Source organism: Rattus norvegicus, chromosome 1, assembly GCF_021556685.1.
Source record: "Rattus norvegicus strain SHRSP/BbbUtx chromosome 1, alternate assembly SHRSP_T2T, whole genome shotgun sequence".
Lineage (NCBI taxonomy): Eukaryota > Metazoa > Chordata > Mammalia > Rodentia > Muridae > Rattus > Rattus norvegicus.
In genome coordinates, this window is record NC_141534.1 from 88,669,472 (window position 1) to 88,695,624 (window position 26,153).

The 26,153-nt window shown below is 49.3% G+C and overlaps 1 protein-coding gene across 1 annotated transcript; it reads left to right on the plus strand.

Annotated features, from left to right (window-relative positions):
• Positions 1-15,260: 15,260 nt before the first annotated feature.
• Ceacam9 (CEA cell adhesion molecule 9) lies at positions 15,261-19,793 on the plus strand. Its single transcript, NM_053919.2, is given in 3 exon segments — positions 15,261-15,329; positions 17,661-18,020; positions 19,243-19,793. Coding segments are annotated over 3 exon segments (690 nt in total). The 5' UTR covers positions 15,261-15,283; the 3' UTR covers positions 19,527-19,793.
• Positions 19,794-26,153: the final 6,360 nt, after the last annotated feature.

Genomic DNA, 26,153 nt, shown 5'->3' on the forward strand with positions numbered 1-26,153 from the left:
GAGTCAGACAGCCACACCCTCCTCTGATAAACCACAGAAATCTTTCTTTAAAGACTGATCAGGGGTTGGGGATTTAGCTCAGTGGTAGAGCACTTGCCTAGCAAGCACAAGGCCCTGGGTTCGGTTCCCAGCTCCAAAAAAAAAAAAAAAAAAGAAAAGAAAAGAAAAAGAAGAAGAAGAAGAAGAAGAAAAGGAAAAAAAAGAAAAAAAAAAAAGACTGATCAATCGATTGATTGTATGGGTGCTCTATCTGCATGCACACCTGTGTGCCAGAAGAGGGCACCAGAACCCATTACAGGTAGTTGTGAGCCACCATGTGGTTGCTGCTGGGATTTGAACTCAGGACCTCTAGAAGAGTAGCCCGTTCTCTTGGAGGCCATCTTTCCAGCCCCCAACCATAGAAATCTTAGGTCATTGTTTTCAATACTCTATGCTTCCATATTTTTCATCCTTAGACGAGGGATAAAGGGAGCTCTGTGTAAAAATTAAAATCTAGAAGGTTACAATTCCAGAAGTGAAAAACTCAACAAGCTGTTTAAAGGGCTGCAGGGGAAAGTTTCACCAACAGAACTGTAGCTCAACCTGCCAGGTACTGGCAGTGTAGCTGAAGATAACCTTGAGCCCAGCGATGGTGGCACAGGCCTTTAGTCTCAGCACCCAGGGGGCAGAGGCAGGCAGATCTCTGAGTTTGAAGCTAGCCTGGTCTACAGAGTGTGGTCCAGGATATCCAGGGCTGAACAGAGAAACCCTGTCCCAAAACACCAATCAATCAATCAATCAATCCATTAAAAACAGTCAGTCAACTAAAAATGTAAAATATCCTTGAACATCTGATCCTCCTGCCTCTAACTCCCTGGGATTACAGCACTGTAGTTGATGCGGTGCTGAGAATGGAACCCAGGAGATGCTAGACCTGCGCTTTACCAGCTCAGCCACATCACTTGCTCTGTATACATTTTAATCAATGGTCCAGGCCCAGCTGAGCCGACTCGGATGTGAAGAATCTGAAACCCTCCATCGGGGAAATGTGCCACAGTCCTCTGTCCAGGACACACGGGTCACCTCCTCCTGAAAACCGTGAAACTCTTCACACACCACTTCCAGGCCTCATGTCCTGGATCAGGACCCTGAGTGGTGACACCAGTGGTAACGGCTCCATCCCTGTCCCTAGCATCACTCGGTGGGTCCCTTTTCAGCTTTCACAGGTATCTGCTGCCTTCTTACTGGGAGTAAATCCCGCCCTTCCAGAGCTCTGAGAACACAGGGCAGACTGGGTGCCTGCGTAGCTCTTTGTGTCATTAGGACATATAGAGAGGACAGGGGCTGACAGACCCAAGGCCAGGACACAGTAGCACAGTAGCAGAGAGTCTTGGGCTGCGCTGCTGTTCTCTCAGGGAATGGGGATGTTTATCAGCCTTGTTGCTCACTGCCTGGTGTGGAGGATGAGAGAAAAGCTGAGAGGACAGAGAAGCCTTGTGGACACAGACCCACCCGCAGCCCATGCCAAGAGAGGCTCCTGGCCGGGAGGAGGAGTTGAAGGGAGGAAGGACGGCAGAGTTGACATCAGAACGGGATCCAAAGCTCACCTCCTCAGAGGAAGAGTGAGGACAGCAATGTCCACAGAGGCCCCCTCTGAACCTTCATGCACAGTGCACACCTGCTTCCTGGAGAGGAGATCACTCTAAATTTAGTGGAAGTTTCTGGTTTCTTTGGAGACTCAGTTGTATCAGTTTCTGGAAACTGTCTTATGAGAGGATGTTTTTGCTGAAGTAGACACGTGGGGAAGGATGTTTTGCTGAGAACAGGCACGTGTATTTCTGGAAGCTGCCTGGAGTAAGGGTATGTGATGCCTTGCTAGAGCAGATGCTTGGGAGAGCACGTGGCGTTTGGAAAGGGTATAAATAGAACCCAACAGACAGTGACACATAGCGTTGTGTGGTACTGGTCCGCCTTCCACTCTTTACTGGTCTTTCTTGGGCTTTGCTGATGCTGATCTTTGAGGATGTGTGGTATTGGTTCATCTTTCCACTCTGCTGATCACCGTTTGTTGTGACTTCACAGAGGGAAATGCATCAGAGAACTTCTGGTGGTGTTCTGGCTTCTTACTGCTTCCTCAGACTCGAGCCCATTAGCAGAACCTCTTGGTTTCTTCTGGATCAAGCTACTGCCACTGATTTGTGTGAACTGAACTGCTGCTATCCTGACAACGGGGATGGGAATCGCCCAAAAGCCTATTTCTAAACAGGCCTACATACCCCTTTGCCCTATTAACCTTTCTTTTCCACTACCTGTGGTGGGTAGTGGGCTACAAGGGAGGTTAGAGCATTTAAGTACACTTATTAAACTAGGGTTTGAAAAACACAAGCCTACACCCTCCTCCATAGGTGAAGGAGCTGAGCGGCAGCACTTGGTGGAGTCTCCTGAGGAGGAGACAGGGGGAGACTAAGAAGGGCAGAGGCTCAGCAGCAGGGAGCTCTCAGAAGGCATGAACGGTAAGGGGGCAGGAAAGACCCATTGTCCCCATTCAGTGACACACTCGGGGGCACTAAAGCGGTGGAGGCATATAGTTTTCCATCACTGTTACAAAGATTGCCATATTCTGCAGACTGATGTTTTCACAGTCACAGGGTGACTGTCAAAAGAGCAACAGTTGCTGCCAATCTAGATGACCTTCGCTCAACTCTCCAACCCCTCCGGTGCTAAGACAGCACCCACTCCTTCAAGTTCTCCTCTCAAGTCCAGGAAGCTGCTGAGGTATGATGCACCCACTCAAACACACAGAGGGTGCACTCACCCACACATACAGACCAGCCACAACATACACACACACACACACACCCAACCCAGCCACCACACACGCACACACACACACACACACACACACACAAACAACAACCCAGTCACCACACATAGACACACACACACCCAACCCAGCCGCCACACACACACACACACACACATACTCAACCTCGCTATCACACAGACACACACACTCAACCTCGCTATCACACACACTCAACCGTGCTATCACACACACACATTCAACCTCGCTATCACAAACACACACACACACACACACACACAACCCAGCCACCACACACATACACACCATATAGACAAATACATACTCAACCCAGATACCACACACACTCACACACAGTTACAGAAACACACACACTCAATCTAGCCTACACACACACACACTCAAGTATCACACACACACACACACACACACAGAGTTATAAGTAAATCTAGAAAAAGCTTAAATCAACCTAGAGTATGAAGCACTCTTGTTAGCTCCAAATCTAAGACGCTTTATTTCTTTTTTTCTTATTCTTTTTTAAGAATTTATTTTATTACGCAATTACTGTCTTCAGACACACCAGAAGACAGCGCCAAACCCCCCTTTACAGATGGTCGTGGGCCACCATGTGGTTGCTGGGAACTTAACTGAGGACCTCTGGAAGAACAGTCAGCGCTCTTAACCTCTGAGCCATCTCTCCAGCCCCTAAAGAAGCTTTTAGGTAAACCTTAGGCACCTACGTGGCTGGTACACTCATTCACGAACGCTCTGTTCACTCGTTTATTCATGTATCCACTCCTCCATGAGTGGTATCTGGACCCTTTCAGGCAGTGGTGAGGCTTTCAAAAGGGTCAGACCAGCTCGTGTCTCTCAAACTGACCTTAATCTGGGGTCTGGAAGACAGTCAGTGAGCGTAGCTAGAAAGTGCAGTCAGGTTAACCAGAAGCACAAAGAGGTCAGAGTCAGAAAAGGACTGAAGGTTTGGAGAGGTGGATGGTCCAGAGGCTAAGAGGATCCAGGTTCAACTCCCAGCACAAACACTGTAGCTCACAAACGTCTGCAACTCACAAGGACACGACACCCTCTTCTGACGGCCACAGGCATCAGGCGTGCGTGTGGTGCACAGATATGCATGTATGTGTCATATGTACCAAATAACTAAATGAACAAACTGAGAATGTGAAGACCTAGGGACTAGAAGATGCGGTTAGTGAAGATGTCGTGACCCTCAAACACTGTGTGTGCACAGAGATCTGAGGACAGAGGGAGGGGGTGAGCCATGGGGACACCTGAGGAGAGAGCTCCACACAGAGGAAATGACACACTCGGGAACTGAGGACGTGGAGGTCATCTCACTTCCCTTCACCACGGGGGAGAGGAGGAGGGGATGGTGGTCTACCCTTACCCATCCAGATAGGCGGAGGGATGAACATTGTTGTAGTAAATATTATTTGGGGGTTTCTACCCTATCTTAGATCATTTAGTTCCCTAACAAAAGACACAACCCCTTTAGAATTAGAATAAGCCTTGAAGCACTGCAGCTGGGTATGCAGCAACCCTCTGTGCTAGTTTGTCCACTTCCCTGTTAATCACCCTGGAATATCACTTGCTGTATCTCGTTTGGCTGTCCCTGCTGCATCAGGCTAGCCCTCATGACCAGGTGCTCAGGATCCTTGGTACTTCATGGCGACTTCTTTTTCCTCCTCTCTACCTTCCCCCCTCCCCCGCAGTGGTCCCTACCTGAGGTCCCCAGCCTGGTAACTCAAACTCCACTTCTCTTTATCCCCCACCCCCACCCCCAGTAATTGGCTGTCACCAATTTATTTAACCAATAGTTTTTAATTAGGGAGCAAGGTTTAGACAACCAAGGCTGGTATATGTGAGAATCTATTTGTCTTGGAACAACTAGGCCTTGGGGTACAGAATTTAGCATTTGACCAGCCCTCTACATTTCCCCCTTACCCATCCAGCTAGGGTGAACACAGTGAAGAACGTAGCTCAGGATATCTCATAGCTCAGGGTGGTTCCATCTTCCCAGCAAAGACAAAGGGCCAAATGCCCTTTTCTTTGTGGATTTTTCTCTCTTCTATTCTAGCGTCACTTTTAACCAGCTGCCAGCCTCCTACCACTGCCCAGTCATTCACTACCGAAGTAGAGCCACCCACGGTTGCTATAAAAGGGACATGTCTTCCTGCTTTCGAATAATCTGCCGAACAATGTTCAAGTGTCTCGTTGGCACATACAGGAAGTTCCGATGAAGCGCTATGAAACTGCAGGATATGTGTTAGTGTTGTGAGCTATAAAGCGGTATAATGCGGTGGCGGCGGACATACAGACCTAGTAAAAAGATTTACTGAGGGGAAAGGGAGCGGGGACCTGGAAAAGGGTAGAGGCAGGGAAAGGGGTGCGGGAGAGAAAGACAAAAAGAGAGGGAGGAAAAAAGAAAGAGATGCCGGGCCGGGAACATGTGGCGACAGAGAAAGATAGTGAAAGAAGAAGGGGAGGGGGCTGGAGTAGCCAGTAGTCCTGTACTACGCGGCTGTGGCCCCTGGCCTGGAGGAGGTAGGTGATGACGCAGGCTGTTGCTAGGTAGCTGTTGGGCGGAGCCTAGCGGAATTGTCCGTAAGCCCTCGGTTAGCCTTTAATTCACCTGTGTAGGGGCCTAATACAACAGCAGAGTAACCGTATACCCCGATGGTATATGGATGACTGCTACTGTGGAACTTCATGCAAAGACACGCCCGCATGTCACCACCCTACATCCTTCCACATCCTACACACTCCTGCACTGTACAAAACTTACAACTGAAGCATTTATACGAATTCCCACATATACAGTGATTGACCTTGGGTACTGGTGGGGTTCATTCCACTCCATACACACGGGACTGTCAAGCCTGCCTACCTCCCCTTTGTGTCCCCAATCTGGGTTTAAGCATTTAGTGCAAGACACAACGGAATCTTACATCTCATTTCACAAGCAGAGATAGGAGGGCCTCTGCTGGGTAAACTCAGTCCACGGATGTCAGCCTCAGACCATGAACATGGCCCTGAGAGAGTCTGTGGGTGTCAGGCAGGGTCTGGCTCAGGAAGCCACAGGATCCTCAAATCGAGGTGAGCACCAGGAAGCCAGAGGGTCCAGACCTTTGTCCCAGAATACCCTCTAAGTAGCCCTGGGAAGTTTTCTTCTGGGGCTAGATTCCGACCTCCTGTTAGAACTGACATGGAACAAGGTTTTCTTCCTTGTCTAAGTTCCCAGATAGACACTTGTAAGCTAGGTCACTTGGGCATCTCCTTCCACAGACTGAGTGAGGACCAGATCCTTAGACAGGAGCTAGGCCATTAGCCACTTATTCTAATGGGCTTAAGTAATGTCAGAGGAAGACCAGAGTCCCCAAGGCCAGGGACAAAGGAGACAGGCAGTGCTCGTAATTGCTTGCCTTCAGGGGTCCAATCCAGGAAATTCCACGGTGTCCACGAATGGTAACACACAGCTGACTTGCTGGAGGTTGGTCACTGATCGTACTTAAACTTCTCCCACAATGGCTGTTTGCTACATATTCTACTACGGGGAAACAAACACACAAGCACGGCGGCCGAGTCAGGGCCACACCGGCCACGGAAACCAGATCGGTCGCAGTTGGTCAAGATCTGATGAAGAACAACTTTAACTTAGTCTCCATTTCCATTTCTTCATGGAGATTGTGTCATAGCCCTCCCTCCCAGCCAACAATGGCATACTAACCCAACGGAGTGCTCCTTGCTCCCCACCTCCTCTCAGAAGACCCTGGACTCTCCACCCCCGGCTCTGCGATCACCAGGGCCTGTATTTCAATGAGAGGACAACTCTGCCTCAGAAAAACAGCAGACGCAGCTGCTGTGGGTTAGGCCAGGAGGGAGGACGTGGGAGGGTCAGTGTGAGGGCGCCAATGCATACAGCTCTGTGGTCCCCAGCTCCGAAAAAAAAGAACAAAAAAAAAAAAAAAAAAAAAAAAGAAGCGAGGTTTGCACAACAAAAGCTGGCATACATGAGAATTCACCATCTTGGGGCAACAAGACCTTAGGACAAAGACTTTAGCAGCACAATACATAGCAACAGACCAAACCTCTCAGCGTTTTGGTGTGTTGGGAACTATGTCTGTGTGATTTATGATTTATTGTTTATTATATTAGTCGATCCTGGTTGGAGCAAGCCTTTAACCTCAGCTCTTGGAAGGCAGAGGTAGGTGGATCGCTGTAAGTTTGGGACTAGGCTGATCTACATAGTGAGTTCCACGTCAACCAGAGCTACATAGTGAGTGAGACCCTGTTGAAAGAAAGAGAGAGGAGAGAAGAAGAGGAAGAAGAAAGAAGGAGGAAGGACAGAGGAACAATCACACACGTGTATCGTCACTTGGTCTATTTTAAGGTGTACAGGGGAGTGGCATGTTGTATCACTGCTACCGATGTTCATTTCTAAAACTCTCTAAACCTGTTGGATTCCTTATAGCCCCAGCCTGCCTCCGCCTAGCTGAGGACAATCACTGGTGGTACAAACCTGGGCTTCCCTACCCCACCCCCACCCCACCCCGAGTCCCGGGCTAGACGCTGTTCCCAGTCCCCCACCCCACTCTGATCTAGGCTCTTCCTAAACACCCAGTGGCGCCTGGATGTCCAAGAGTCAGAGGACCCTATCTCCTCCTCGCCTCCCCTCCCACTCCGCTCCCCGCAACTCTGCTTCCCAACCAGCTCTGGCTTTCTCACATATCAGACTGTGCTTTCCCATCCCCCATTCCCCACCCCGAAGCGGTGACTTCAGTCCCGGGGCCTGTGATGAGCGCACTTAAACTCCCCGAGATTCTGCCTCCCCAAGCGGCCATGCCCTGCCGCAGGGCGGAAGCGGACCCACAAGAATGCAACAGAGATCTCTGTGAGAGCTGTTCAGAGATCAGTGGAGTCATGCAGGGAAGTAGGACCTATCCATTTCCACTAGTGTGACTATTCGAGATTCCAATCTAAAGAAAAAAACCAAGAGCAGTTGTGCTCGGATTTTCCTGGGTATTTGGGAGGATGTGACCCGAGTCCTGGAGAGAAGAATGGTGGCTCCATCATCCGGGATAGCTTCGAGGAAAGCTTCAGCTTCCAGCGGCTAACCTGTGCCTAGGTTTATGTTCTCCTTGGCTATTCTGGGATGCCCTTTGTCTAGTTAATTCCCCTATAGTCACAATGGCTTTTCCCATTAGAGACGCCAGGAGGAAGGGGACTGCTCATGGTGACACAGCGGTGTGCCCAGACGTGGGAAGCTCTGGGAGGTTAGAGCAGGCTTGCAGGAGGGAACTCCAGCTCTGCTAGGACAGGGACTAAAGTGTCTGACCCCAGAAAAATACAGTCTGAGTGTTGAGTATGTGTTCTGATGCCGCCCCCTGGTGACGGATATGGAGAACTGCAGTGTATGTCCAGGGCCCTGTCCAAATCAGCGAAGTCTGTTTCTGTTTGCGTCCTTGGGATTGGACCCCCAGGAGACAAGCACTTGCCAGGAGAACCCTGACGTTCCTGTGGACTCTCATAACCCGTCGGGACAGTTGGCTTATTGCCTGGGCGGTGGGGCACTTCTCCACTATGCCTGTCCCACCAAGAAAGAGAAGCTGGGTGACTTAGCCTAAACATAATAGTACATGGCTGGGCCCACGTGCTACAAGACATGGGTCTCAAACAAAGCCTTTGTTACCTCTCAGCTATCACAGGAAGTCAGTCTCCGACCCTGCAGACAATCTCCCTGGAGTCACCTAGGGTCTAGCCTGGGATAAGCTGTGCAGCCAGGGCTTCCTGGTGCTCACCTCTCTGTGAGGATGCCGTGGTTTCCTCAGCCAGGCCCTGCCTGACACCCACAGACCCTCCCAGGGCCATGTTCATGGTGAGACCCTGAGAATTTAAGCTCAGTCTGGTGTCCCTGGGTTGTTACCTATGACAGCCACTCCTCCCTGCGGGGTGGAATCAGATGAAGAGTTGAAGTCCACTGGTTTGCCTCTGTCATGTGTGTCCTGTACTAAATGCTCAAACACCCACACGGGGACACAATACTTCTAGAAGGAGAAAGACAGAGGTTGAGCATGAGTGCACTGAGCGTGTCAGTTAGAATTAACCCACCCAGCACCCGGAGATCCCTGTGTACATGGGTGAACATGTATGTCTCAGTTTGTTTTCAACATAGGTACCTAGACTGCACAGGGTGTGGAATCCAGTGTGATGACAGGGGCCCTCCAGGGTCTATCATTTCTCTACCTCTGTGCTAGGCTCCAGCCTATGGAAGTCAACAGCTAGCGCACATTATGCGTTTTGATGACTGATGCCTGCAGTGACCTCTTTGTACCAGGACAAGACTTGCTGACTCTTGGGCACATTAGGGGCACGCAGAGGCACTGACTGGTAGGAATTGTTCAAGGTGGAAAGAGTCTGGCAGAGTAGACACAGGCTAGAAATAGAGAGACCCATCAGTATTGAGACTCTGTGTTTCTACCCCACTCTTAGATCATTGAGTCCACAAATAAAAGACACAAAACTTTTATATTTGTAATAAGCCTTAAAAACACTGGAGCAAGGCAGATATTAGCCCTCTACATTAGTTGGTCTATTGCCCTGTCAGTAACCCAGAAATATCACTTGCCATGTTCTGCCTGGTACACCCCCATTCCAACAGGTCGGCCCTCTTGGCCATGCTCTCACAATCCAGCTACCCCATGGCAACTTCCTTCTCCTCCTTCTCCTCCCTCCTCCCTTTCTCATGGTCTCTGCCTCAGACCCAAAGCCTGGGGATCAAAACCCCACCTACCTCTCTTCTGCCCTGCTACAGGCTGTAGGCATCTTTGTTAAACAATAGTCTTAAATTAAGAAGCCAGGTTACAGAGTATCACTTGGTGGGCCAGAGGCTCCTCTCATCTCTGAGGATCTCCTCCTGGGGGCAACCAGATATTGGGGGGCCAGTATTTAGCATTACAATACAGAGCAACAGGCCAATCCTCTGTCTTGGGTGGGAAGGGAGGGCCCTGTGTTCTGAACAGGTGTGCGCTGAACTGAGCCAGGGAGTGCAGCTGAGGGTGTCCATCTTACCAGGTGAAGGAAGCAACATGGCCTCCACTCTCTGGTTGCCCCTGAACCTGTCACTTCCCCTATATGAACTCTCTCCTTAGGGCTCTGTGTGACTCACTACTCACTGCCCTGAGAGCCATGCAGTCCTTGGAGGGGGCGCAGCCTTCCCTGGCTCTTCCTCTCCAGACCCTGGCTCCTGACTTTCTCTCTTTTAATCTGTTCTCTTGTGGACCCAATAACCCGCTGGCTTCCCTCTAACTGCCTTTGATGGTGGCACAGCCCATTAGACTTGGGGCTTCATGAGGACAGAAACTGACCTAATCTTTGTGGAAGCACAGTACCTGGAAAGACTCAGATACTAATCAATCAATCAGTCAATCAATCAACCAGTAATCGTCCCAGGGCCCTGTCCTGGGTATAGTCACAAATCCTCGGGTTTTAAGTAATGACCCTTTACTAACACAGTTTGATTTTAACTCTCTCTCTGTCTATCCTCTGCCTCTGTCTCTCTGGGTCTCTGTCTCGCTGGGTCTCTGTCTCTGTGTGTGTGTGTGTATGTGCATGTGTGTCTCTCTGTGTGTATGTGTGCACATGTGCATGTGTGCCTGTGTGTGTGTATTCTCAAAGACTGATGTGGAAGACAAAGGCCAACTTGATTCTTTTTTATTTATTTATTGTATATGGGTACATTGTAGCTGCCTTCAGACACACCAGAAGAGGGCATCAGATCCCATTACAGATGGTTGTGCGCCACCATGTGGTTGCTGGGATTTGAACTCAGGACCTCTGGAAGAGCAGTCAGTGCTCTTAACCGCTGAGCCATCTCTCCAGCCCCCAAAGGCCAACTTGAAATCCTCAGATATTTCTTACAACATGAGATTTGAGGATTGAATTCAGGCCCTCAGATTAGAACCAAATAGTACCATCTGTGGAAGAATTTCTCTGACCTGCCCTCTTGGTTGTTTCTTGGATAGTTGCACTGTCATAGTTGGGAAGACGGTCATCAGAATAAAGTGACCAAAACTTTTAAGAACAACCTAGCTTTTCCTTTCCCCAGCCCCACCCCCTACCAGTTCCCATTCACTTAGGGCCACTTGAAGCAGAGCCTCTTTCTCCCCATGTCTTCTCCTCAGGCTGCAGACAGAAGCCCTGGGTCTCCTCTCAGGTCCTTGGTCTCCTAGGGAGACCCCAGGGAGTCTCTGAGCTGCCTCTTCTCACCCAAGGTCAGAGGATGGGCTCCACATCTGTCAGAGCACAGGCCTGCACCTTTAGGCCACATCCCAGAGCCTGAACCAGCTCAGCTCCCTGCAGCTGTGAGGGGAGAGGCAAACTGAACTTGACAGCTCTGTCTAGGGGACCTTGTTCTTTGGTTCCCTGTAACTTATGCTGTGCTGAGCTGAGTCATGAGGTGTGAAGCTTCCCACCACGTTAACAGAGCAGAGGCAATAGGACCTTCCCTTTGTCCTGGGGATTGGTCTCAGGCAGAGAGTGCTCAGGGATTTGGTCCTGAGATGAAGACTGCTGTCTGAAGAGGTTCTGTGGCCTCCCCTCTCTCCTTCCCTCCCTTTCCCCTCTCCTCCCTCACTTCACTCCCTAACCCTCTACTGCCATCATTTTCACCCTGGAGAAGCTCTTCTTCAGGGTTTAAACAGAAGCCTGTCCTTCCCTTAAGCCCCTGCCATGGCTAGATCCTGCCACTTCCTGAGGTGTCTGTTAATCCTCCTCCTCCACTCCAGGCCCTGTCATGGCCTCAGGCCCTTCATCTTCACAAACCCTGCTGAGGGACTTGTTTCAGCTTCCGGTGTGAACCTTCCAGCTGGAGAGGGTAGGAGGTCTCTGTGCACACAGGCAAGCCTTGGAGCACCAGCCAAGTTAGACACCCAGGCTCATCTCTTCAGGGGAAGGAGATGCTCCCCTGTCTTCCTCCAGGAGCACAGGGAAGGATGCAGTTTACGACATGCTGGTCTCTAGCAGTCTGTAAGGCCGGCTGCACCTGAGTCCCCCACAATACTATGTTTGTGTGTCCCAGACTCCCCTCCCCTCTTCGTCTTGAGCACTGCTTCTTAGTCTACACAACCATCCTCCTGACAGTTGTCACTCATACTCTACCACAGCCTAAGTGACTGCTGTGTGATCTTAGGGCCAGGAACTATGTTTACCTCAGCCATTGTCCTGAGACCCTTACCTTGAGCACTGTCTGTAGGTCAACAGAACCCATGTTCATGGAAGAAGTCATGTGTCCCTTGCCAAGAGTCCCAGTGCCAACGTGCCTTGAGCTTTGTTGTACCCTTGTGACTGAGTTGATTGTCATCAGGAAACTCTTCCCCCCCAAATCGTGCTGTGCTCACATATGGCTGAAACCACCCAGTGTCAGACTCCAGAAGTTTGTCCCAGCACATGTCTGTCTAATTCTGGCTGAAGTGAACTTCATTCTGGCCTCATCAACTGTCTCCCTGCCTACTGTGGTGGGTACAGGGACCCACACCCACACTGGTGGCTTTCTTATTTATGATACTGTGAGGAGAAGCCCTTGTCATCAGGAGGACATTTGTTGGGTGAGAGGGAGGGAGGGAGGGAGAGAGAAAGGGATGAAGGGAGGGGGATTTGCAGGTCTCTGCTGCCTCCTCAGTCCTCCCTCTGTGGAGAGCAGCTTCAGCTTCAGCCCTGCTCCTGTGCTCCCTGCTGTGCTCTCAGCTCTGCTGTCTTCCTCTGAGCTCACCCTCCTCCCAGGCAGCAGCTCCCTCCAGATTCACAGACTGTGGGTGGGTCTGTGTCTAAGACTCTGCTCTGTCCCCTGTCTGTCAGGTCCACCTCCATCCCTCTCCCCTTCTCTCTCTCTATGGTTCAGTCCTCCACACCACAGTTGAGCATCAAGGCTGAGAAGTGTACTGGGCCTTCAGAGAGCTGCAGCTCACCCCAGCCATGGCCTCTGTTGAGTCCTAGCCTGGGTCTGTCAGTACCAGAGGGAACCCCTGGCCTCTCTATGTGATGGTTGTGACCCTGAAACCCAGCTGATCATCCAGGTGTTCTGAAGGCAGAAGTCACGTGCAGCAGCAGATGACAGATGTCTCCCAGGGCTAGGAAGGGACTAAGTGTGTGATGAGCGTGTAACAGAACTTCTCTACGGTCACTCATGTCACTGATTAAAGTTCTATTCCAGGAGCCCAGGAGCAGTTGTGTCAGGAGTGTGACATCCTGTGTCTACAGGGGGAAGTGACCAGAATCCTGGAAATAGGATGTTTCAGAGAGACCTTGAGTTCGCTGTAACGCTGGCTTGTGCCTCGGTCTCTAATGAAAGTCTACATGGGCTAAGGATGCCGTGCAGCAGGCAGATGCTTCCTGGCTCAGCCTGGGCCAGCCTCCAGCACAGCATCGTCCAGGAGTGCTGTGCCTCCCTGTCATCCTAGCACTGGGGAGCCGGGGGCATGAGAGCCAGAAGGCCCAGGCCATCCTCACTGCATGTGATGCCAGCCTGAATGGGCAACCAGAGAGCGTGTCTCAAGCAAACAAAGACAGAGGAGAAGAATTGTTGTCAGGTCTGGCAGTGGTAGCACACACCTTCAATCCCAGCACTGAGGAAGCAGAGGCATGGGGATCTCTGAGAGTTCAGACTACAGACTATCTCTGTGAGTTCTAGGATAGCCAGGGCTACACAGAGACAGCCTGTCTTGAAAAACCAATACATAAATTAAAATAAAATAACCTAAGTGCTTCAGAATGCTTCTGAGTACAATATGTAGTTTTATACACATTATAATATAACACATATTATAATATATAATATATATTGTTTTCTAAGATAGGGTTTCTTTGTGTAACCCTGCCTGTCCCACAATTTCTTTGTGTAGACTAGGCTGGCCTCGAACTCACCAAATCTGCCCGTCTCTGCCTCCTGAGTACAGCGATCGATGGTGTGCACCACGACTGCTGGCTTCATTTTATTCTTTAAAAGCATATTAGACATTGCTGGCTAAATAGTCCTGACCGAGGAGGCCTTAGAGGTTTTGTAAGTCAAGGCTACACAACTAGGAAGTGGTGCCTTAGTTTTGTATGTCTTGTATGGGTGTAGTCTCAGCACTTAGGAGACTGAGACAGGAGGGTTCTTGTGTTGGGAATAGATAATGCGTCCCAGGCTGACTAGGCTCCACCAAAAGTAATTGCAAAATAATTAATGTGAATGAATGATTCAGTGTTACAGCAATGGGAGACTTGGGAATCGGTCTCATGGTGGTCAAAAGAGTCCTCTACTTCCTATCCACTGCCCTTTCCAGTTCTAGTGTCAAATGTCCATCGGGCTGAGTCAGCCGGCCCCTTCTGGCTTCAATGACTCTTTCCTGGGTCATTGTAAATTTTTCTCTCGTATGACCTAAGGGCAAGGCCAGGACTCCCACGCTCACCCCCGATGTGTCTAATCTAGATCCGTGCACAAGGGAGGGTCTCAGGAACTGGGGTTTCTTTGTGGGTGCAGGTAACTGGACAGAGCCTCCCCAGTGCTTAAGAAAGCGAACCATAGCTTCGAAAGCCAAAGCCAGGAAGCAGGCTTCTTTGGGGCAGCCATCATCCATCCCCTCCCTACCCTCACACCTTCCCTCCACCTGCTCGAAGACAAATGAACGAACAGCTGACCCACTATCACACAGGAAGAAGTGGGGGCTGTCAGCTTGGGCCTACACCAAGATTCCCCAGTGTGCCCCGGAGACCTGCACAGCTAGAAGTCACATGAACCAGAGCCCTAGGGACAGGGTGGAGCTTGAGGTCCGGGTGTCAGTCGCAGAGATGCATGGCCTATAAATATTTAAAAACAAATAAAACCACAATGATTTTACAGAGGATGCTGGGACGCTGGGACCGGTACCCTCTAATGTGTCACAGGCAGGGGGAGTAATGGAGAAGGAAGGGGTTTGGGGTAGGAGAGCCAAGAGGCCCAGCTGGTCTGCGCTCATTTCCTGACCCTGTGGTTGTTGCCAGGTGCAAAAGCTGTGAGGAATGTAGAGGTCACCACAGAACTTCAGAAGTAAGGCAAATGGCAGGCATTCAGGCTGGGGAGACCCAATAAAATCAAAATGGTGGGATGAGAAGAGGGTCTGGGAGGATGGTAGAAATAGACATCATCCAGTCATGACTTTTCTTAATATCGGAGGGCCTTAAGCCATTATTTATAACATAAGAATCTTTGAGTGCATTATAAAAGAAGTAAACCTTAAAAAAATGGGTTTTGAGACAGGTGGGGTGGTGGGGGAGAAAAAGGAAGAAGGGACAGTCCCCGAAGCAAGAAGGGTTGACATGGATCAAGGCCTTGGGCAGATTCCCTGCACACAGCCCATGGGACTCTGGGAGATGCCCCTGGGGTAAGGTCAGGAGAAATAAAAGGGAAGGACCTGTAGACACCAGCACAGCACAGTGGGAGCAGAGACCATGGAGTCCTCTTCTCTACTTCTCTGCAAAGGGCTCCTGCTCACAGGTGAGGCCAGTCTTGGAGTGGTGTGGGGGGAATTCTGGCAGGAAGGGACCCTGGGAGCAGACTCTGCTTCAGGCTGAGAGGAAAGGACACAGGGAGCACAGGCTGCTCAGGTGGATGCTCTCAGGGAGCAAGGAGTGTTCAGAGGGGAGGAATACTTTATATTTATTTAAAGTTAGTCACCAGTGCCCACAGGGTCCATGGCTGTGCCCTGACTGTTGGAATCCTCACCAGGGTGGCCATGGTGATGGGGATTTGCTCCCTGCCAGCAAATGCCCTGGTCAGATGCAGGCTCCTGTGTTTGTGCTGATGGGGTCAGGGCCTTGATGCTGAGCTGTGGGTGAGCTTGGAGTTTCTAAGCAGGAGCACATGGTGGGAGGAGTGCACGGCACAGGGCGGTGCTGAGGCTTCTGACTCAGGAGAGGTGGGCCAGGCCATGGGGGGTGGAGGGAGGATGGAGAAGGGCCTGGGACCCAACAGTGGGCCTGGGAGTCTCCTCCCTGGGAGGAGGAAGAGCTGGCAGCAGGGCAGAGAGGAAATGTTGGGACAAGGGAGGAGGCCCTGGAGAGATTCCCTTGATGGGAAGAGAGAAGTGAGTTGCAGTCCAGGACTCAGACAAGGATCTGTCTTTGAGGCCACAGGATTTATGCAGTGCTGGAGGGGCTTGGTGTGGCTGGGAAGGGGACAGCAGGAAAGCAGGATTATCACTGTGGGGAAGTGAGGAATCCATGGGGGGTGGCTGGGAAGGAAGGGTGCCTTAGTTGCTTCCCTGGGTGAGCAGGGGAGGCCTTAACCCTGTGAAGTTGGAGGTTGTATGTTCCTAGGTGCCTGTCACTCTCAGGAATCGGGATATCTGGGAGGGACATTGTCTTAGGAGCTGAGAGAATCTGTTCCCCTCTTCATACAGCTTCAGGGAGCCCAGAACCTACTGGAAGGGCAACCGTGGGAGATAGGGGATAGCTATCTGCTGATACCCCCCAATACACACATTCATGTGCATACAGACACACACACACACACACACACACACACACTCACACTCACACTCACACATTGATGCACAAACACACATTCAAGCACACACACACACTCATACACACACACTCATACACACACACTCACACATTGAGGCACACACACACATTCATGCACAGACACCCATACACACACACACACACACACACACACACACACACACACACGCACACCCAGTGGTCAGGGGAGACAGGTGAAGTCACACATTTGGAAACGACAATTCTTAGACACTAACTCTTCTGCTTCTACAAGCTGGATAGGGATGGGGAAAGGAGATAGATCTTCTTGGGTTATAAGTTGTTGGGTCTCTTACTGGCCTTTAGAATCTACGAGAGTGTTTCCCATGTGTCCGAGTAGCCTATTGGACAGTGTTATGGATGAACTGGTTCAGACTTGGATTAAAGAGGGACCCATGGATATAACCATCAGGATTAGAGGAACCAGCTCAGTGTCTGATTGAAAGAGACTGTGTGGAGAACTTCGACGCCATGGGTTTCAAGGCTCAATGCCTCTCGTCTGAGTTTGGCTTCTTTGCTCCTCTGACCAGGCCTGAGTGGTTGAAACACATCAGCAAACTTAGCCTAGAGCAGTGGTTCTCAGCCTGTGGGTCTCAACCCCTTTGAAGGCTGGATGATCCTTTCACAGGGGTCTAACTTCAGATATAATATTCTTATTATGATTCATAGCAGTAGCAAAATTACAGTTATTAAGTAGCAACAAAATAATGTTGGGGGGTAGGAGTCTGTCATTGGCTCTAAACTGAAAATCCTGTAAGCCCCTAAATACCCCTAGTCCTACAATTCATTCATTCATTCACTCATTCACTGATTCTTCCACAAAAGTCTGGGCCTTTCTCAGACTCATGACCTTCCCAGAGCCCTTTCCCTAGCCCCTGTCCTCACAAAGCCCTAGCCTTCATGGACTAGAAAACAGGGCACTGAGAGATGATCCAGCAAAGGGTTACTGCAGACACAGAGAACAGAACAGCAACATTTGGTAGTGATGGCCCAGCGTCTCTAGGGGAGAAGGTCAGGGAAGGCATCCCTAACCCAAATGTAATTCTTGTGGAGAGTGAGTGGGGAGCCATGCAGACACGGGAGGAGAGAGACCCGTACAAAGGTCACTCCAGCTTCGGGGGACTGGGAACATAGATGATGAAGTTTCCCTGCACCAAGTGAGAGGCACGCCCTCACCCCACACCTCGGCAGAAGATGAACACACCTACCTGTTCCGGACTTGGGCCTCCTCTCAGCGATCACTAAGCTTCTGACACTGATGGAGTTTTTTCCTTCTCCCTAGCTTCCTTCTTAACCTGCTGGAATGCACCCGCCGCTGCCGAGCTCACTATTGAATTAGTGCCACCCATGGTTGCTGAAGGCGGAAACTCCGTTTTGTTTGTGCATGAAATGCCATTGAATGTCCAGGCGTTTTACTGGTACAAACAGAGAGATCCGACGAAGAGCTATGAAGTCGCGCGGTACTTAACACCCACCAACGAAAGTTCGAAGATGCCTCAGCACAGCGGCCGGAAAACCGTATTCTACAGTGGATCCCTGCTGATCAGAAACGTCACCCAGGCCGACAGTGGAGTCTACACCTTACTAACATTTAACACAGAAATGCAAAGCGAATTAACACATGTGCATCTGGAAGTACGCGGTAGGTGGTTGCGGGATCTCTGGGTGCTAGGGGTCGGGGTGAGCTCGGTCTGTTTTACACGTTTCGGACCATCGGGCATCGGCTATGCCCATCTCCTTCTGCATGCATCTCCTTGCTGGCGTTTGAGCATTTAGTGCAGGACATACACCTGGGAGGAAAAACTACAATAGGTCAGAGTCCCTTCCCTGACTCCACTCCCAGAGAAGAGGGCGCACTCTGTAATACAGTCTGAGTGTTGGGGCTTCGCCATGAACATGGCCCTGAGAAAGACTCTTGGGATTCCAGCAGGGTCTGGCTGAGAAAACCATGGGGTCCCCACAGTAAGGTGGCCACAAGAAAGCCCTGACTCCAGATCTCTGCATGAGCGTCAAGTCCAGGGGACCCTGGGACCTTCATGTCCTGTGAGAGATGACAGGGATCAAGGCTTTACTGCTTGTCTGTTTCACATCAGCGGAACCAGTCCATGCACTGTGTGGAGGACCACAATCAGGCTAGGTCACCCGGGCACACCCCATGCTGTGACTCAAGGATACAGGTCCTCCTGGCAACTGCTTGCCCTCAGGGAGGGCAACTCTCCCTGAAGGCAGAGTAATACTCTGACATTTTGAGCAGCCTCCATCTCTAAAGAGGAGTTCTTCTTTACATTATAAACAGCAATGATCATTTATCGGTGCTTATTATTATTATTATTATTATTATTATTATTATTATTGGTTTGGTTTTTCAAGACAGGGTTTCTCTATGTAGCCCTAGCTATCCTAGAACTCACTCTAGACCAGGCTAACATTGAACTTAGGGAGAGCTGCCTGCCTTTCTGCCTCTGCCTCTGCCTCTGCCTCTGCCTCTGCCTCTGCCTCTGCCTCTGCCTCTGCCCCTGCCCCTGCCCCTGCCCCTGCCCCTGCCCCTGCCCCTGCCCCTGCCCCTGCCCCTGCCCCTGCCCCTGCCCCTGCCCCTGCCTCTGCCTCTGCCTCGTGCTGGGATTAAAGGCATGCCCAGCCAAGTGCTCTATTATTTAAAAACAGAAACACAGGAAATACAGTGGCTGAATTAGGGCCACGTAGACCATGGGTGGCAGATCTGAAGCAGTACATATCTGTCTACTGCCTCGGCCCCAAACTTCTCCAGACTGGAGGCCACACTAGATGTCTCTGGACCAGAGCGGGCTCGTTGGGATCTGAGGGTGAGCCATCATCATTCAGTCCCTTCCTCTGTTCTTTCACAGAGCCTGTGGTACAGCCCACCCTCCAAGCAGACAGCACCACAGTAACAGAAGCTGGTTCTGTGACCCTCACCTGCCTCTCAGAAGACCCTGGACTCTCCATCCGTTGGTTCTTCAATCACCAGGGCCTGTATTTCAATGACAGGATGACTTTGTCCCAGAAAAACAGCAGACTCAGCATAGACCGAGCCAGGTGGGAGGATGCCGGGGAGTATCAGTGTGAGGTCTCCAATGGGTACAGCTCTAAGATGAGCCTCCCAGTCCAAATATCTGTGGTGAGTGAGTGACCTTGCCTCTCGTCGTGTGCCGCAGTGGGGAGACTTGTTTGTCAATAAGAAAAGTGAAGAAAAATTCTAGGGAAGACACCAAGACAGCCAGCGTGGTGATGAAGACCTGCCATCTCAGGATAAAACACGAGTCAGGGGGCTGGAGAGATGGCTCAGAGGTTAAGTGCACTGACTGCTTTTCCAGAGGTCCTGAGTTCAATTCCCAGCAACCACATGGTGGCTCATGACCATCTGTAATGGCCCTCTTCTGGTGTTATAAATAAATCTTAAAAAAAAAAAAATCCATGAGTCATCGGGAACATGTTTTTGAACCAGCTAGGGTTACAAAGAGAGACCTAGTCTCAAAATAAAATAAAATAAAATAAAATAAAATAAAATAAAATAGGGGTTGGGGATTTAGCTGAGTGGTAGAACGCTTGCCTAGCAAGCGCAAGGCCCTGGGCTCGGTCCTCAGCTCCGAAAAAAATAAAAGAAAAAAAAATAAAAGAAAATAAAAATCAGCACAGTAAGCCAAACTACAAAGGGATTATAATTAATGGCTTAGGTTCTGAGTCAAATATGGCCAGTCCTCCAGATCCAAGGGGAACTCATTCCAGGAACCCCCAAGTCTCTGGATGTTCCAAGCCCCTGATGAAGACGGTGTGCCGTGTTTGCCTAGAGACAGACACATCCTCCTCTCACATGTGCCAGTCAATTCTGATGCCCAACACCGATGCTGCCCAGACACCTTTCCAAACCATTCCTAAACACATTCCATTTCCCACAGCCCTGATAGCGGTCACTCTACTTCTGCCTCTATGTACGTGGCATTTGTCTTTTCCCTTAGCATCCTAGGAAGCATGCGTCTGTTCTCCCAAGCCGCCTGACCCGTGTCGTCACGCACTCTAGGCAGCGCTTGCCAACCGAGTCTTCTTTCTGGTGTTCTGTTGTGTCCCCAGTGCTGGCTACTGACCTAGGAGATTATACACACCAGACAAGGGCTCTACGGCCCTGCTTCTGGGTTTGTTTATTTGTTCATTTATTTATTTGAGACAAGATCTCACTATCTAACCCTGCCCAGCCTGGAACTTGCTGTGTAGATCAAGCTGGCTTTGAATTCACAGAGATCCACCTGTCTTTGCCTCCGGAATGCTGGGATTAAACCCATGAACCACCATGCATGCCCAGATTAATTTTTTCTAATTACATGTGTGCACGTGTGTCCATGTGATGATATATGCGTGTGGATACAAGTGTTCTCAAAGGCTAAAAGTGTTGGGTCCCAATCTCCCCTCCCCACCTCCAAGATAGAGTTACAGGTGGTGGTGAGTCACCCAACATGGGTACTGAACACTGAACTTGGGTTGTTTTCAAAGGTAGTTCGACTTTTTAACCCTTGAGTCATCTCTGCCAGCCATTTCCCCAGTCCTTCGTTTTTGTTTGTTTGTTTGTTTTTCTAAGACAGGGTTTCTCTGGGTAGCCCTGGCTATCCTGGAATTCACTATGTAGAACAGGCTGGTTTCCAACCCAGAGAGATCTGCCTGCCTCTGCCTCCCAAATGCTGGGATTAGAGGCATGCGCCATAACCACCAGGCTCCTTTTGGTTTCTTGATCTGAGGTCTCGTGTAGCTCAGACTTCACAAGTAGGCAAGGTTGAGTTTGAACTCCCGATCCTCCCAAATGCAAGGATTATAAGCACTCACCCACACCTATTTTGCCAGGGTTTTATTTATGTACATACACACCCATAAACAAAAATTTAAACCAGGAGTTTCAGTGAATGGCTGAATTCCTGTCATTTTTAGAGGCTGAAGCAGGAGGATCAATGCAAGTTAGAGGCTAGCGACATGGCAAGATCCTATGCCAAAAAGAAACCAACACACACACACACACTAAATAAATAAATAAATAAATAACAAATAAATAAATAAATTTTAAGATGTTTCTAATAAATAATAAAATAATAAATATTTTAATTAAAATTAAATTAAACCTAGGTTCTGCAGATGAGAGGAAACACTAGGTATTTGTCTTTCTAAATTTGGCTTTCCTCTCTCTCCACTGACTATATATGCCACACTTTCATAGTCAGTCATCCCCTGAGGGACATCAGGCTTGTTCCGGTTTCTAGCTAGTGGAATAATGCAGGATAAACACAAATGTGAAGGTGAAGTGGGATAAGGCAGGAAAGACCAACTGACGCATGTAGCCATCGCCTGTGTCGTCTGTTTCCCAAAGCATGACTTCACTTGCTACCTGGAACAGAATGACCTGGAAGAAATATCTAAACAATGGGTCCTTGCCCTTAACAACTTTCCCAAAAGGCTTCTGTGAAATCTCACCTTGTGGCTTCGGAGTCTAAAACGAGAATTCAAACTGGCCTGGGGATTGAAACCTTTCAGGAGCGATCCTGGCTTTGGTCCACTAGTGACATCTCTTCTCTTCTACTCTTGTTGGTGTTGGGGTGGCTTATTCCAGAAAGATTCCCACAACATTTCTGGAGGCCCTTCACCAGGATCCCAGTTCCAGAACAGCCAGGGCTGCCTTGAAAGCAAACAACACAAGAAGTGTTGCATATGTATTTGGGGGTCTCAAGGTTGCCAAAGTTGACCCAACAAGTTACCAGAGACTATCCCCAACTTGCTCAGAATAACCCGCGCCCTCCCCCCACTGCTAACACAAAAACTGAGATCCTGCCCATTTAAACACCTAGGAATGGTCTTCACTGACATCGAACCCAACAGAAGGTAACAATACTGGTGTGTACTGTCTCGGGCGGGGCCCTTCCTTCCTGCACGGAGAATTAGCTTGGAACTTGTGCACACGCTACCGCCTGTCAATCTTTAGACATGAGTGTGAAAATGAATAAGACTTAAAATGACACTGGCCAAACACTACCCAAAAACAGGCCTTCCTTGGCCAGAAATTCTGCCACCTGTAGGGTTTGGGGGGGGGGGGGGACTGTATGCCTATAAATGCAGTTACTCTCCTTTCGAAGTCATGTTTGGCCACCCACATCCATTGCTCCCAAAGGACTCTGGGACCTCTATTGGACACACCTGCCCTACGTGGTTCTTTGTTTTTGTTTTTTTTTTTTTGTTGTTGTTGTTTTTTTTTTTTTTTTCGGAGCTGGGAACCGAACCCAGGGCCTTGCGCTCGCTAGGCAAGCGCTCTACCACTGAGCTAAATCCCCAGCCCGTTTTTGTTTTTTGAGACAGGGTTTCTCTGTTTAGCCCTGTCTGTCCTGGAACTCACTTGGTAGACCAGGCTGGCTTCAAACTCAGAGATCCACCTGCCTCTGCCTCCTGAGTGCTGAGACTAAAGGCACGTGCCACCACCCGACTTCCAGTAGCTCTTGAAAGACTTAGTTGACACTCCATAAAAATTTGATGGTGTCAAGTTCAGAAGTTTGGTCTGGTTCTTCCTCCCAGCCCCACGCTCCCAGAAATAAGACTCAGACTCAAATATATTTACAAATTCCTGGGCCCTATCGCTAGGCTCTTCTCTGACTGGCTCATGACTTAAAATAACCCATTTATTCTAATCTACATTCTGCCATGTGGCTGGTTACCTGTGCTCAAGTACCATGTGCCTGTCTTGTCAAATCTTCTCAGGTGTGGGAGTCCTTTCTGCCTCCCAGATGGTCCACCTCCTGTTTCCTGCCTAAGGCACAGGCCATCATATTTTTATTGACAGATGCCACATCCATTCAGACACAAGATATTCTCTCTACAGTCAAGGTATGGATATACCATAAGGCTGTGTGGATCTAAGCCAGAAGCGGACCATGAAAGCCGACCCAAAACAGCTTCTGAAGTTGGCCACTTCAAATGACCTCAGAATAGAGACAATGGCTCTACATTACTCTCTCATGTCCTTATTGATCCTGTGGATCTATATCTGAAGCAGTTCCTCAGTCTCGTCCCAGGGAAGTTGTAATTGCTGGACCCCCATCACTCATATGCCCCCCAGAGGGGTTTTGCCCTATCTCCTTCCTTGGGAATAGATCGGCCACAGATCATCCCTCAGACCTCATCATGTCGCTGTGGAACTGACCACACTGGTAAAACAGACTCCTTTTGGAGATGTCCCCAGTCAGTGACAGCCTAAGGGTAGGGGGCCGGAAGTCAAAGCAATTGAGGGGGAACGTATTGGTGTTACCTTAAATATTGGCCATGTGGAGACATCACCATAAAAGGAGCTCCCAGAGAGGCACAAGGAATTAAAGCCCTAAAGGGTCCTTGTGGGGCAACCTGGGAGGAATAATATGGGAACTGACCATAAAAGAGCCCTTCATGTGGGAAAGCCACATCTCAAAATTCTGGCTTTATTAAATGCCAGCTACGGATTTCTTAATCTAACAGACCCATCTCTAGGTCAGGACTGCTGGACGTCAACATGCTTGTGCGAAGGTAAGTTACCTGAACTGGAGTGAGAATTCCCAACCAAAGCCTGACTAATAACATCAAAGGGATATGTTTAACTGGGCCACCTGCTCAGGTCATGGAAGTAGGTTAATGTGTGGGAAATGACAGGGGCTGAACCAGGCTGGTTAAGAGAGCAGTAGCTCCTAATGGTACACACTTCACCTGCCCTTAAGGTGTTTACACCTGCAACCCAGGAGACCGAGGCTGACCAGTACTCTACTGAGATGTGCTCCCAGGAAGTAATGTCCATTTATACTTACATCCCTTAGATTAAAAATAATAATAATAAGAGAACTCCTGTACTTTTACCAGTCCTGCTAGGAATGGCCCTGACAGGGTCCATGGTGGTGCCTTTGCACTAGGATCCAGCAAGTTCAGCACAGCCAGCGCCCACCGACACCACACACACTATGATCAAAGATTAACTGTTGTTTAGGAAAAGCAGAGTCACTCTCCAGCCTCCAAAACACTGGTGGGGAATCAGATTGACTACCACTGAAGAAAAAGGCATGTCCAGGGTTTTAAATAAAGAATGCCGTTTTATGCTAATTAATCAGGAATAGTACAGGGAGATGCCAAAGGTGTGTTACTGGAAAAGTAAGGTAGAGGTACCAGGAGAGCCAATGGAGTAAATACGGACAACACAGGGGCCCCGACTGGCTCTGCCAGAGTACCAACCCCTTTCCTCAGGATCTTAATGGAGGTGAAGAGAGAAGGAAGTAGAACAAGAACCATTGTTATAATTACCCACTTGTTCAGTGTTTTGCTCAAAGCACCGTCTGTACGGCTTAATTGGCAAGTGTGACTTCACTCACCACCTGGACCAGAATGGCCTGGAGAAACCCCAAACAACCAGGCTGTCGCCCTGCCACTGAAGCCGCAAAGGCTTCTGCAAAACTCTCCCTCAACTGCCCCACCCTGTGGCTTTACAGTATAAAATGAGACTACAAGCCTGACCTGCAATCGAAGCCTTCCGGGAGCTCTCCTGGCTTTGGTCCACCAGTGAAGGCTCCTCTCTTCCTCTCACTGGTCCCCACACAAGGACTTACCCCCTTACTTTTCTCTTTATTTCTTTTAAATTTATCTTCTTTGCGTGTGTGTGTGTGTGTGTGTGTGTGTGTGTGTTTGTGTTGTGTGCATTAGTGTGTGTGTATTAGTGGTGTTTGTGTGAGTGGTATGTGAGTGTATGTGTGAGTGTGTGTGTGTGTAAGTCAGAGGACAACTGGAGGAGTCAGTTCTTTCCTTCCTCCATACAGGTTCTAGAGATTGAACACAGATCTGTGTGTGTGTGTGTGTGTGTGTATGTTAGTGGTGTGTGTTTGTGTGTGTTTTTGTGTGTTAGCGGTGTGTGTGTGTGTTTGTGTATGTTAGTGGTGTGTGTATGCCAGTGGTGTGTATGTGAGTGTTTGTATGTATGTGTGTAAGAGTGTTTGTGTGTATGTTAGTGGTGTGTGTTTGTGTGTTTTTTTGTGTGTTAGTGGTGTGTGTGTTTATGTGTGAATGTGTGTGATGTCAGTGGTGTGTATGTGAGTGTTTGTATGTATGTGTGTGAGAGTGTTTGTGTGCATGTTAGTGGTGTCTCTGTGTGTGTGTGTGTGTGTGTGTGTGTGTGTGTGTGTGTGTGTGAGTCAGAGGACAACTGAAGGGAGTCAGTTCTCTCAGGCTTGGCAGCAGATGTCTTTATCCATTGATCTATTTGCCTGGTGCAGTTTTTATATTTTTGAGACAAAGTCTGACTCTGTAATCCAGGCTAGCCAGAGTCTCTATAGAACACAGGATAGCCTCAAATCCATAACAATTCATTTCCATGGATTTACAGACACTGTGTCTGTCCAATTCCTATCTTTATTTTATGTACTTATGTATTTATATTTATAAGAAAACATATATCCCTAGGCTCAACTAAATAGAGCATTGCATAAGCATAGAAAGACAGTTACATTTTTAGGTCTACAGGGTAATTTCTTGTTAAGACTATTTCTGCTGGGCAGTGGTGGTGCATACCTTAAATCCCAGCAGGCAGATCTCTGAGTTCAAGGCCAGCCTGGTATACAGAGTGAGTTCCAAGACAGCCAGGGCTACACAGAGAAACCCTGTCTAAATAAACAAACAAACAAACAAACAATTAAATAACCAACCCACTGTTCCTGAGACTGGTGCGGTGACATATGCCTCTAATGTAGCCCCTTGGGAAGCAAAGCTGGAGGATCAGGACTCCAGT